General features: G+C 45.5%; 1 protein-coding gene across 1 annotated transcript in view; it reads right to left on the bottom strand.

The window, feature by feature from the left end:
* Positions 1-14,142, bottom strand: part of MYO1H (myosin IH) — a 59,539-nt gene that overhangs the window by 17,788 nt on the left and 27,609 nt on the right. The window contains exons 14-18 of the mRNA XM_025402758.1: positions 13,307-13,401; positions 8,636-8,682; positions 5,551-5,631; positions 4,367-4,472; positions 2,803-2,920 (exon numbers count right to left, since the gene is read on the bottom strand). Coding sequence (XP_025258543.1) covers positions 2,803-2,920; positions 4,367-4,472; positions 5,551-5,631; positions 8,636-8,682; positions 13,307-13,401 — 447 coding nt within the window. The remainder of the gene's footprint in view (positions 1-2,802; positions 2,921-4,366; positions 4,473-5,550; positions 5,632-8,635; positions 8,683-13,306; positions 13,402-14,142) is intronic.

The raw sequence follows: 14,142 nt of genomic DNA, 5'->3' as shown, positions 1-14,142 counted from the left end.
GGGTTCACGCCATTCTCCTGCCTCAGCCTCCCGAGTAGCTGGGACTACAGGCGCCTGCCACCTCGCCCGGCTAGTTTTTCGTATTTTTTAGTAGAGACGGGGTTTCACCGTGTTAGCCAGGATGGTCTCGAACTCCTGACCTCGTGATCCGCCCGTCTCGGCCTCCCAAAGTGCTGGGATTACAGGCTTGAGCCACCGCGCCCGGCCTCCTATACACTTTAAATCATCTCTAAATTAGTTATTATACCTAATACTATGTAAATGCTATGTAAATAGTTGTTATATGTATTGCTTTTTAATTTGTATTATTATTGTTGTATTGTTATTTTCATTGTATTTTTAAAAGCATTTTCAATCCATAGTTAGTTGAATCCTTGGATGTGGAACCCATGGGTATGGAGGGCCAACTTTACATCTTTGTTATTGCTGGTCTCTCCCATAGAAAGTAAATTCCATGAGGATAGAGATGGGGTCTGTTCTGTTCTCTGCTGTCACCCCAGCTAGGACAGTGCTAGCTCAGATAGCTGCTCACCAGTTTTGTTTGTTTGTTTGTTTTGTCTTGATACAGAGTCTCATTCTATCACCCAGGCCGGAGTGCAGTGGCATGATTGCAGCTCACTGCAACCTCTGCCTCCTGGGTTCAAATGATTCTCATGCCTCAGCCTCCTGAGTAGCTGGAATTACAGGCACGCACCACCATGCCTGGCTAATTTTTGTATTTTTAGCAGACACAGGATTTCACCATGTTGGTCAGGCTGGTCTTGAACTCCTGACCTCAAGTGATCCGCCCACCTTGGCCTCCCAAAGTGCTGGGATTACAGGTGTGAGCGAACATGCCTGGCCTGCTCACTAGTTTTTATGAAAAGAATGAATGAGCCTCAGACAGCAGCAAAAATAGACAATCGATGTATGAAGTTCAAAAAAAAACACAGGTAGATGGGAACATCAAGTTCGTATGTGTTTGGGGGGCGAGGTGGGCGGTGGCTGTTGCCCCTGCCATCTGCCGCAGAAGTCAAATTTGGGATGAGGATGAATGAATGATGAGTAGCTGATGGGCCAAAATGGTGGGCAAAGGAGGTACATCCAGGAAAAATAAAGGCAAAGAATCTCAAATGACTATACTCAAAATATTAGGTTGAGCCACATGAAATTGCTGATATTCAACCATTCTGACCCACCAAAGTGACCATTTATTATGCTTGAGAGTGTGTTGCTATTTTGGTAGCATAAATTCACACACAGCCCATCATTGAAGAAGTGTTGGTGGATAAGCAATTTGGGGGATGGTGAGAATAGGCGTAGAAATACTTCATTAAATCTTTTTTTTTTTTTTTTTTTTTTTTTTTTTGAGACGGAGTCTTGCTCTGAGCCCCAGGCTGGAGTGCAGTGGCGCGATCTCGGCTCACTGCAAGCTCCGCCCCCCCGGGTTCACGCCATTCTCCTGCCTCAGCCTCCTGAGTAGCTGGGACTACAGGCGCCCGCCACCTCGCCTGGCTAATTTTCTTGTATTTTTAGTAGAGACGGGGTTTCACCGTGTTAGCCAGGATGGTCTTGATCTCCTGACCTTGTGATCCGCCCGTCTCGGCCTCCCAAAGTGCTGGGATTACAGGCTTGAGCCACCGCGCCCGGCCAACTTCATTAAATCTTTACAAATTCCCTGAGCCCAGACAATTTAATCCTACAGATCAGAGAAATGACAGGTCACAGCTATAAGAGAATGAGGATTAGGACCCAAGTTTGTGTGGTTTGAAAACCCATGTCCCCACTGCTAACCTGCTGCTCTTGACAACCTGTTGGGCTAAGGCACTAAACTAGGCCCTATGGTCCCAAATGGACTTAGCTTCCCCTGCTAATTCAGAGGCCTGTGGGGGCACTGCCCACGGCTGCCCCCTGGTGGCAGGTCTACGCACTTGGCCTTGCCCTTGACGGTAAACAGGGATTAGTGAAATGAACCGAAGATAGTAAACTGAGTTTTTGTGAGTTTGTTTTTTGTTTTGTTTTGTTTTGTTTGAGACAGGGTTCTCATTCTGTCACCCAGGCTGGAGTGCAGTGGTGTGATCTCAAGTTCACTGAAGCCTCAACCTCCCAGGCTCAGGTGATCCTCCCGCCTCAGCCTTCCAAGTAGCTGGGACTACAGGTGCGCACCACCACACCCAGCTAATTATTTTTTCTTTTTTTGGTAGAGATTGGGTTTTGCCATGTTGCCCAGGCTGGTCTCGAACTCCTGGCCTCAAGCAATCCTCCCACCTCGGCCTCCCAAAATGCTGGGATTACAGGCATGAGCCACTGCACCCAGCCAGAGTTGGTTTTTATCTTTTTGTTTTGTTTTGTTTTGTTTTGAGACAGAGTCTCACTCTGCCACCTAGGCTGGAGTGCAGTGGTGCGATCTCGGCTCACTGCAAGCTCTGCCTCCTGGGTTCACGCCATTCTCTTGCCTCAGCCTCCTGAGTAGCTGGGACTACAGGTGCCCACCACAACGCTCAGCTAATTTTTTTTTTTGGTATTTTTAGTAGAGATGGGGTTTCACCGTGTTAGCCAGATGGTCTTGATCTCCTGACCTCGTGATCTGCCCGCCTCAGCCTCCCAAAGTGCTGGAATTAAAAGTGTGAGCAACCGTGCCCGACCCAGAGTTGGGTTTTTATATTCTCCCAAATGTTAGTGTTTTTAGCTGTCATAACTACAGCAGTTAAGAACCAAACTGAGCCTTCCTAAGGGATGCCATTTTCTTTATCATTAAACCCCAGAGATTCTCACGTAGTAGGCACATGACTATTAGCTTCAGATCAATGAAGCACATTTTACCTTTGCAAGAAATGCTCGTATTTCCTCCGGTATGCAAAACCAGCCCGTCTCACCCGCAGGTGCTCCATCAGCCCCAGGTATTTGATCTGATGCCTTATGAGGAAGTCATCAAATTTGCCTTTGGAGAAATAGAAGAGAGAATGACAGGAAAGGACTCCATGGCTTCATTTCAACCAAGACAGATCACAGTCTGAAAGCTGAAGTTCAGTGGGCTGGGTCTGGCCCCAGACTTGTTTTGTGAGGCCTTAATTAATTAATTAATCAATTATATTTATTTATTTATTTATTTATTTATTTATTTTTGAGACGGGGTTTCACTCTTGTTGCCCAGGCTGGAGTGCAGTGGCACAATCTCAGCTTACTGCAACCTCTCCCTCCTGGGTTTAAGTGATTCTCCTGCCTCAGCCTCCCGAGTTGTAGGGATTTCAGGTGCCCGCCAACCATGCCTGGCTAATTTTTGTAGTTTTAGTAGAGACGGGGTTTCACCATGTTGTCCAGGTTGGTCTCGAACTCTTGACCTTAGGTGATCCACCTGCCTCAGCCTCCCAAAATGCTGGGATTACAAGCATGAGCCACTGTGCCCAGCCCAATTGTGTTTTTTTAAATGGGGGAATTTTACAGGAAAAAATTAAATTTCTGGTTCCTTTGAAAAGTCCTGAGATCTGGCTATCCTGGGCCCAGAGTCCCACATGGCAATAGCTGGCAGGAGAGGAGTAGCGCTGCTGCCCCTTTAGACAGAATGTGCCTTCTCCAGTTTGCCACAGTCCCCTCTACTCCCTATTGCCTTACAACCTGTCTGCTTCACTCCTTTGCTTTTCCTGCCTGGCCTCTGTGAGCCTCTAATGATTCATTATCATTCATTATAATGGTTCCTAACGACTACATTATAGACCATGGCAAGAGCTTAGAAACTACCTGAGTCATGGATCATTTTGGAAGACTGTTCCCTGACTGGAAAAGACCAACGTTGACTCCCCTCACCTCTGACACCTGCCTGACTCAGCTTTGTTGCTCCTGAAAATGACCAAGCTCTGAGCGACGCTCACTCTGAACCACCAAAGGAATTCATTTACTTTCTATTATTATTTTTTGAGATAGGGTCTCACTCTGTCACCCACACTGGAGTGCAGTGGCACAATCATGGCTCACTGCAGCCTTGAACTCCTGGGCTTAATTGATCCTCCCACCTCAGCCTCCCGAGTAGATGGGACTACAGGCACGTGCCACTACACCCAGCTAGTTTTTGTATTTTTAGTAGAGACATGCCACCATGCCTGGCTAATTTTTGCATTTTTTGTAGAGACGGGATTTTGCCATGTTGCCCAAGCTGGTCTCTAATTCCTGGGCTCAAGTAATCTGCCTGCCTCAACCTCCCAAAGTGCTGGGATTACAGGCATAAGCATGTAATACCTGGCCATCTTCTATTATTTAGAAAGGAAAATGATTCACATCCAGAGGACATCAGGTGAGCCTGTGGTGGTGTTTAGGATCCCAACCCACTGCCACCTTGCTTTGCCTTACGGCCTCCTTTCCTGAGCCCAGTTCATAATGATTCACAACTCACTGGGTTCTTTCCTGTCATTGGGCTTGATGCAACGGATATAGGAGGGCTCCTTAGAGATGAGGATTTCTAGAAGGCTGCTCAGACTGTTTTTAAACTGAGTCCCCACCTGCAGAGAGAGAGAGAGAGAGAATGAGCCAGGGAGATACTGCTGCTTCCAATGAATACAGAGAAGACTGGCCAGGGCTCAAGGTGTCAACCCTATAGAGCTGAACTATTGACAGATTGTCTTCCTAGTGGCCATTTGGCCCATTAAGAGGTGGTTTTGGATGTCCTCACCTGAGAAGCCCAAGCTTGGTCTGGTCATGTGAAAGCTGGACAAGCATCTGTCTAGGATGCCTCACTTGCTCAGCAAAGATGTGGTGAGTGCCCAGCAGAAACCAGTGCTGCCCCAGGCCTGTCATTCTCTGCCACCCTCTGCCACCTTCCTTTGTGTTTCTTTGTTGACATGTGTCCTTCATGATGCTGGCATTATTATAACTTCTTTATTTGATGGTATTTTCCTATATCCTCTCCCACTAGATTGTAAGCCCATTGAGGGCAGGGACCTCATCTGGCTTGTTATTGCTAAACCCCTGTGCCTGGCACAGTACCTGCCACATATACGTAGTAGGTGCTGCTCAATGAATGTCTGCAAACGAACAAACTGGGACTAAACTTGGAACATGAATATCATGTTCCAAGCTAATGTATATAAGCCACGTTCCAAGTGATTTTTTAAGAGACAGGGTCTTGCTCTGTCACCTAATCTGGAGTGCATAATCATGGCTCATTGTAACTTCGGACTCCTGGGTTCAAGCGATCCTCCTGCCTCAGCCTCCCAAAGTAGCTGAGACTATAGATGCACACCACTGCACCTGGCTAATTGATTTTTTCTTTCTTTCTTTTATGTTTTTAATGCACCCAAGTTTTGTCTCACTGATTTTTATCTTGATTTTTTTGTAGAGACAGGGTCTCATTATGTTGCCCAGTCTGATCTTGAACTCCTGGCCTCAAGCGATCCTCCCACCTCGGCCTCCCAAAGTGCTGGGATTACAGGTGCATATTTTTAGTAGAATCTGTTAGAGAGTAATATACTTCCAGAAAAGGGGAAAGTGGTTAAAAAGCATAGGTAGCTGGTGGTCATCTCACCCTCTGAGGAATTTTTGTTCCCTTTCCAATTTTGCATGGACATTTATCCCACTCACTGTTGGGGGCCTCCTCCGGTTTTCTAACTCAGCCCGCAGGAAGCATTCCCTCAGGATAACATTCTTGGACTTGCACAGCACCTGTAAGTGAAGAGAAATGAGCACCACGTTCGCTGTTTCAGAAATCGCTACAGGGCCGTCAGGACGGCTCATAGAAGTGTGCACAAAGCAACAGAGCCATCTGCTTGTTGAATGCTTTCAGAGGTTCCTAATGTAAAGAAAGGGGAACAACACAGTCAAATATGGAAATCCTTGTTCACATTCTACATCCACTGCTTTGCCTACTTACTGAGGCTGTTTTTTCTCAGACATTGTCCCTGGTTCCGTGCAGCTGCTTCAGAATAAACTGGCTCTTTAAGAATGAGGCGTTCGAGACCAGCCTGACCAACATGGAGAAACCCCATCTTTACTAAAAATACAAAATTAGCCAGGTGTGGTGGCACGTGCTTGTAATCCCAGCTACTCGGGAGGCTGAGGCAGGAGAATCGCTTGAATCCAGGAGGTGGAGATTGCAGTGAGCTGAGATTGTGCCACTGCACTCCAGCCTGGGCAACAAGAGTTAGCAAAACTCCGTCTCAGAAAAAAAAAAGATCCCAGGCCAGGAATGATGGGACTCAGGCTTATAATCCCAGTACCTGGGAAGGCCGAGACAGGAAGATGGCTTAAACCCAGGAGTTTGAGACCAGCCTGGGCAACATGACAAAACCTCATCTCTACCAAAAAAAAAAAAAACAGTTAGCTAGGCGTAATGGTGCACACCTATGGTCCTAGTTACTCAGGAGGCTGAGGTGGGAGGATCACTTGAGCCCAAAAAGTCGAGGTTACAGTGAACTGTGATCATGCCACTGCACTCCAGCCTGACTGACAGACTGAGAACCTGTCTCAAAAAGAAAAAAATGGGCCAGGTGCGGTGGCTCAAGCCTGTAATCCCAGCACTTTGGGAGGCCGAGGCGGGCGGATCATGAGGTCAGGAGATCGAGACCATCCTGGCTAACACAGTGAAACCCCGTCTCTACTAAAAATACAAAAAAATTAGCCGGGCGTGGCAGCGGGCACCTGTAGTCCCAGCTACTCGGGAGGCTGAGGCAGGAGAATGGCGTGAACCCGGGAGGCGGAATTTTCAGTGAGCTGAGATGGCGCCACTGCACTCCAGCCTGGGCGACAGAACAAGACTCCGTCTCAAAAAAAAAAAAAAGAAAAGAAAAAAATGACCTCCAAGATAATAATGTTAAGTGAAAAAAGCAAGATGCAGAACTACACAGTGTGCTATTATTGTGCAAAGAGAAAGAAAAAGATAAAAGGAGATACACGTACACACATCCTGGCACCCCAGTTTTTTGTTGAATTTAATTGAATTTTTTGTTGTTGTTTAACCCATTGCAGTTCTAAACCTATGGTGATATGGAACAGAAACCTGCAAATAGTACAGAAACAAATTAGAAGTGTTCCCTCCTGAAGTCAAAAAGTTCAGGGAGCTTCAGCCCTGGTGGGTGAAGGGAGAGATTCAGAGAATTTTTTCCTGTGTGATGCCCTCTCTGTGGATTGGTTTGTGAAGCTAATGGCCATGACCCCAGAGGGGAAGCCATTAGAAAAATGCTGTCTCTCATTTGTCAACCAGACACTTCCACTCCCGTGTTCTCCTCTGCATGAGGCAGAGAGTAGCAGACCCACTTCGCCGACGGGGAAACCTGCCACGTGGTCCCCAGCAGGGAAGGGGCTGGGCTGGGACTCAGACCCAGAGAGCGACTGTCTGGTGAATCCAAAGTTAGGAGTTGCTCGTCTATCCTGAGTCCTAAAAGGTTGAGACAAGCAGTCCCACAAGTGGTAGAGAAAGTTCAGGAAGGCAGAAAAAACACTCCTGCGGTGACTATTCACTTGCTCACTCCGAAAATGTTACCTTTAGGGTTAAGCTTTTTATAAACCAAGCTAATAAAAGCTAATGTTGTACAAAATAGTTAACTATTTTAATACAAAATAAGGCCCTTAAAAACTCAAGGTTTTAGGCATGGCATGGTGGCTCAAGCCTGCAATCCCAGCACTTTGGGAGAGTGAGGTGGGAGGATCACTTGAGGCCAGGAGTTTGAGACCAGCCTAGGCAACAGCAAGATCCTGTCTCTACAAACAAAAAAATCAGTTGGGTGTGGTGGTGTGTGTCTGAAGTCCCAGCTACCCAGACTGAGGCAGGAGGATCACTCGAGCCCCAGAGGTTGAGGCTGCAGTAGGCTATGATGGCGCCACTGCACTCCAGCCTGGGTGACAGAGCGAGACTGTCTCAAAAACAACAGCAACAGCAGCAGCAGCAGCAGCAGCAGCAACACTTCTTAGATTGATGAGATACATGGAAAGGCAAAGAGATTGGGAATTCCATCGGCAGCCCTGGGGGTTAATACCATCCCCAGCCCCCACCTCATGATGTGACCTTGTGCAAGTTGTGACCTGTCTGGGTCTCAGCTTCCTCGTCCTCAGATCATGTCACCCCAGTATATTCTCATGACACCAGAATGAAATCTCTACTTCGCTGTGGACCTGCCCGTGCCAAGCTCTCAGCCCCCTGTCCTAACATTTCCCCTCGTCCAGACCATAGGACCTTTGCACATGCTGGGCCCTCTACCTGGAACACCTTCTGAACCTTCTATGGCCAAAATCATTCGCGTTCAGGTTTTAGCTCAAGGTGACCTCCGAGGGGTGTTTTCTGTAATCATCTAAATTAAAAATGTCTCCTTCAATCACAGTTCCTTCTGTATTCTCTTTGTAGCACTTCTTACTGATGGATAACTTATTTGTGTATATATTTATTATCGATTCCCCAACTCCTGACTGTAAGCCCCATGGGAACAAGAACTCCATCTTGTTCACTGATGGCCTCCAGAGCTGGTACCCAGCGGGGCACCGTACACATTTGAATGGCTTGTTGACTGAAGTGTCCACACAGATTATCTTAAATATCTGTTCTGGCCATGACATGCCAGAGTTCTAACACCATGCATGGAAAAGAAAAATCCAGAAGGCAAATTCTACCAAAATCACTATCATGGGTAATATTCCAAAATCATCAGAAACACATACAGTTCAGTGTCAGACTTACTTCTTTCAGATGTCTGTAAAGAAGATCATTGTTTTTTTCCAAGAATCCTGTAAAGCATTGAATAAAAATTTTTTGAATCAATGACTCTGCCTAAAAATACAATTCCATCCCAACTCATTGCAAAGGGAAATTCTGAAAAATAATTTCTTAGGATTAGCTCATAGTTTCTCAACCTTAGCTCTATGGATATTTGGGGCTGGGTCGTTCTTTGTGATGGGGGCTGTCCCATATATTGTGGGGTGTTGAGGAGCATCCCTGGCCTCTATTCACACTAGATCCCAGTAACACTCTCCCCAGTTGTGACAACCAAATATATTTCTAGAATATATGGTTTGGGTCTGTGCCCTCGCTCAAATCTCAAGTCAAATTGCAATCCCCAATGTTGGAAGAGCGGCCTGGTTGGGGGTGATTGGATCGTGGGGGCAGATGTCCCCCTCGCTGTTCTCATGATAGTTTTCAGGAGATCTGGTCGTTTAAAAGTGTGTAGCACCTTCCCCTTCACTCTGTTCCTCCTTCTCCAGGCATGTTAGACATGCTTGCTTCCCCTTCGCCTTCCACCAGGATTGTAAGTTTCCTGAAGCCTCCCCAGCCATGCTTCCTGCACAGCCTGAAGAACTTTGAGTCAATTAAACCTCTTTTCTTTATGAATTACTCAGTCTCAGGTAGTTCTTTATAGCAATGTGAGAATGTACTAATATGCTAGACATTGCCACATATCCCTGCGAGGGCGTGGGTGGGCGGATAACATGTCCCTCATTGAGAACCAGGTCCTCAGAACTGAACTCATGGCACAAATGCTATACTCAACCCTGATGTGCTGTCATATAAATATGCACAGTCTTTACACTAAGTATTGCACACTTGCCCTAGTCCAATAGCAAAGAAACACACGTACACTGAATATACAGAAACAGAGGGGACGCTGAACCTCAAGGACAGCCAACTGGGACTCTGTAAATAGATGAGAAAATTCCCCATGACTGAGAAAAAACAAACTCAAGCACCATGGCTGGTGGTATCCAAGAGCATCTTCAGGCAAAGACAGACATGTCATTTCCAGGTTTAAAACTTGGCTTATCTGTCGATCTAAAACTTAATCAGTTAATAATTACATCAGAAAGCCAATGGCATTATAAAGGCAAAACCAGATTTTTTTTTTTTAAGTTGGGGGAGCAGCCAAGCATCGTATCTCATGCTTGTAATCCCAGCACTTTGGAAAGCTGAGGTGGGAGGATCGCTTGAGCCTAGGAGTTTGAGACTAGCCTGGGCAACATAGTGAGTTTGAGACTAGCCTGTCTCTACATCAATTTTTTAAAAAACTTAGCTGCATGTGGTGGTGCATGCCTGCAGTCCCAGCTACTTGGGGAGCTGAGGTAGGAGGATCACCTGAGCCCAGGAAGTCAAGACTGCAGTGAGCCATGATTGCGCACTGTACTCCAGTCTAGGCAACAGAGTGAAACCGTTTCCAGAAAAATGATTAAATAAAAATTTTAAAAAGGCATGCATCAAAAGTGTTTAAGAAAAAAAATGGTGGCATAGAAGCAAGCTGGCTTCACTCCCCCGACAGAAAACCAAAATGAAATAATATAGCATGAGATTATTACCAGAAATATCCCAGAACTCAAATATGAGGATGACATAATTCCTGGTGCTACAAAGAAGTAGACAATCTCAGAGCAGATGGTAAGAGAATCAGATTTCCATATCCATGATGCCCCCCATCTGCCTGGCACCAACCACATGGAAAACTCCCCACCACCACATAGTTTCTACATGGAAAAACGTGAGATCAAGGGAGAGTGAGTGAGTGTGTGTGTGTGTGTAGCCTCACATTCATAGGTATATGCAGAAAACGTTTCTATTTTCCTGGAAGTAGTTATAAGAAACTGTTTATTCTTGTGGTTCCCCCTGAAGGAGAGACTGAGAGTAAAAGGCATTTGAGTTTTCCTTTTGTTCTTTTCTGTGCTGTCAGCAGTTTACAGCTCTATATGTGTATTATCTTTATTCTTTAAACAAAAATCAAGGGATTATCTGCACAAAGAGACTCATCCTATTTAAAAATGTTTTCTTTTTGTCACTTTGCATTCAAAGAAAAAACCCTAATACCTGTACATGTTATTACTTTTTAAAAGATTCTTAGAAATATAATCTGATTTAAAAGTAAAAATAATGTTGGGTGTGGTGGCTCATGCCTGTAATCCCAGCACTTTGGGAGGCTGAGGCGGGTAGATCACCTGAGGTCAGGAGTTTGAGACCAGTCTGGCCAACATGGCAAAACACTGTCTCTACTAAAAATACAAAAATTAGTTGGGCGTGGTGGCAGACATCTATAATCCCAGTTACTCGGGAGGCTGAGGCAGGAGAATGGCTTGAACCCCGGGAGGCAGAGGTTGCAGTGAGCCAAGATCACACCACTGCACTTTAGCCTGGGTAACAGAGCAAGACCTTGTCTCAAAAAAAAAAGAAAAAAAAAAAAAGTAAAACTAATTTCAAACCAAAAGTAAAGGTGACAAAGGAAAATGAAGAAGAGTTAGACTTCATCAAAACTAAAAACTTCTATGCTTCAAAGGACACCACCACAAAAATGAAAAGACAACTCATAGAATTGGAGAAAATATTTGCAAATTGTATATCTGATCAGGATCTAGTATCTAGGATATATAAAAAATTCTTACAACTCAATAATGAAAAATAACCTAATCTCAAACATAGGCAAAAGATCTGCATAGACATTTCTCCAAGGAAGATAAACAGCCAATAAGCACATGAAAAGATGTTTAATATCATAGGTCTTTAGAAAAATGCAAATCAAAAGCACAATGAAATACTACTTCACACCCACTAATATGGTTAGAAGAACATCACATATAGGCCGGGTGTGGTGGCTCACACCTGTAATCCTAGCACTTTGGGAGGCCAAGGCGGGTGGATCATGAGGCCAGGAGATGGAGACCATCCTGGCTAACATGGTGAAGCCCTGTCTCTACTAAAAATACAAAAAATTAGCCGGGCGTGGTGGTGGGTGCCTGTAGTCCCAGCTACTTGGGAGGCTGAGGCAGGAGAATGGCATGAACCCAGGAGGCGGAGCTTGCAGTGAGCAGAGATTGTGCCACTGCACTCCAGCTCGGGCAACAGAGGAGAACATCACACATGGAACATAACAGATATATAGAATGATATAACACAAGCATAGGTGAGGCTGTGGAGACATTGGAAGCCCTCATATGCTGCTGGTGGAAATGTAAAATGGTGCAGCTGCTTCAGAAAATGACCTGGCAGTTCCTCAAAAGGTTAAGCATACAGTTAACATATATATTTTTTATTTTGAGATGAAGTCTTGCTCTGTCACCCAGGCTGGAATACAGAGGCACGATCTCGGCTCACTGCAACCTCCGCCTCCCAGGTTCAAGCCATTCTCCTGCCTCAGCCTCCCAAGTAGCTGGGACTACAGGTGTCCACCACCATGCCCGGCTAATTTTTGTATTTTCAGTAGAGACGGGGCTTCACCAGGCTGGTCTCAAACTCCTGACCTCAGGTGATTCGCCCCCAACTTGGCCTCCCAAAGTGCTGGGATTACAGGCATGAGCCACTGCACCCGGCTGAGTTACCATATCTAATCTAATAATTCCATTCCTAGGTATATATGTAAGAAAAATGAAAACTTATGCCCATACTAAAACTCATACCAGCATATTCATGGTAGCCTTATTTATAATAGTTAGAAGGTATAAACAACCCAAGTGCCTACCATGAGTTATTGATGAATGCATGAACAAAATGTGGCATATCCACATCATGGGATATTATTTGACAATAAAAGGAATGAAAGCATGGATGAACCTTGAAAAAATTATGTTAAGTGAAAGAAACCAGACACGAAAGGCCACACGTTGCATGATTCCAGTTATAAAAAAAAGTCAAAAAAAAAAAAAAAAAGTCAAATCTATAGAGAGGGAAGGTGGATCAGCTGGTTGCCTTGAGCTGTAGGGGTGGGGTTAGAGGGAAACAGAGAGTGCCTGCTAATGGCTACAGGATTTCTTTTGAGAGTGATACAATGTTCTAAAATGAATGGTGGTGGCCAGGCATGGTGGCTCATACCTGTAATCCCAGCACTTTGGGAGGCTAAGGTGGGTAGATCACTTGAGGTCAGGAGTTCCAGACCAGCCTGGCCAACATGGCAAAAACAAACAAACAAACAAAAAAATTAGCTGGGCGTGGTGGTGGGCGCCTGTAACCCCAGTTACTTGGGAGGCTGAGGCAGGAGAATGGCTTGAACCTGGGAGGCACAGGTTGCAGTGGGCCGAGACTGCGCCACTGCACTCCAGCCTGGGCAACAGAGCAAGACTCTCTCTCAAAATAAAAATAAAAATAAAATAAAACAAAATGAATGGTGGTAATGTTTTCACAACTCTGAATATATTAATACTAAAATCTACTGAATTGTACATTTTAAAATGGGGTAAATGGATGATATGTGAATTGCATCTCAATAAAGTGGTTATTTACAAAAATAATAAATACAATTAGAAAGACTTTTTCGAGTGGCTTGAATGCAAGGTTAGGGAATGTTTGGGATGACCGTGCACCATTTCCTCCGTGGACTCGGAGTTTATTGTAAGGCACCAGGCTGGGCACACACATGGCTGTCACCTGTACCCCACAACCACTTACCCTTAGTGCAGTATGTGACCTCTCCTGCATAGTGGAGGAGGCGGAACTCCATCCAGCCAATCCTCTTTCGGCCCTTTGGACCAGCCAGCTTACGGCTACGAGACAGAAACAGACATGAGTTGAACTTTCTTTTTTTTTTTTTTTTTGAGATGGAGTCTTGCTCTGTTGCCCAAGCTGGAGTGCAGTGGCACGATCTTGGCTCACTGCAACCTCCACCCCCCTGGGTTTAAGTGATTCTCCTGCCTCAGCCTCTGGAGAAGCTGGGATTACAGGCATGCGCCACCACACTCGGCTAACTTTTGTATTTTTAGTAGAGATGGGGTTTCACCATGTTGGTCAGGCTGGTCTCGAACTCCTGACCTCGTGATCCACCTGCCTCAGCTTCCCAAAGTGCTGGGATTACAGGCGTGAGCCACCACACCTGGCCTATGAGTTGAACTTTCTACTTCACTGAGACAAAATGGCACCAATATCTGAAGCAAAGAGTAAGAGAGAGATGCCTTCAACCAGTTAGGTCCACATTGAAAGTCACCACACAGGGAGGCTCACAGGAAGTCTTGTTACTTATTTTCTGGCTATAGACCAAGATTTCTTTAAAATTAGATCCTTTGGCCAGGCGTGGTAGCTCACACCTATAATCCTAGCACTTTGGGAGGCTGAGGCAGGAGGATCGTTTAAGGGCAGGAGTTTGAGATTAGTCTGGGGCAATACAGCAAGACCCTATCTTTAAAAAAAAAATACAAAAAATTGGCTGGGAGTGGTAGCATGCGCCTTGTAGTCCCAGCTACTCGGGAGGCTGAGGTGGGAGGATTGCTTGAGCCCAGGAATTTGAGGCT

This window comes from Theropithecus gelada, chromosome 11, assembly GCF_003255815.1.
Source record: "Theropithecus gelada isolate Dixy chromosome 11, Tgel_1.0, whole genome shotgun sequence".
Lineage (NCBI taxonomy): Eukaryota > Metazoa > Chordata > Mammalia > Primates > Cercopithecidae > Theropithecus > Theropithecus gelada.
The sequence above is the reverse complement of the archived record's forward strand: the minus strand, read 5'-3'. Positions and strand labels throughout refer to the sequence as shown.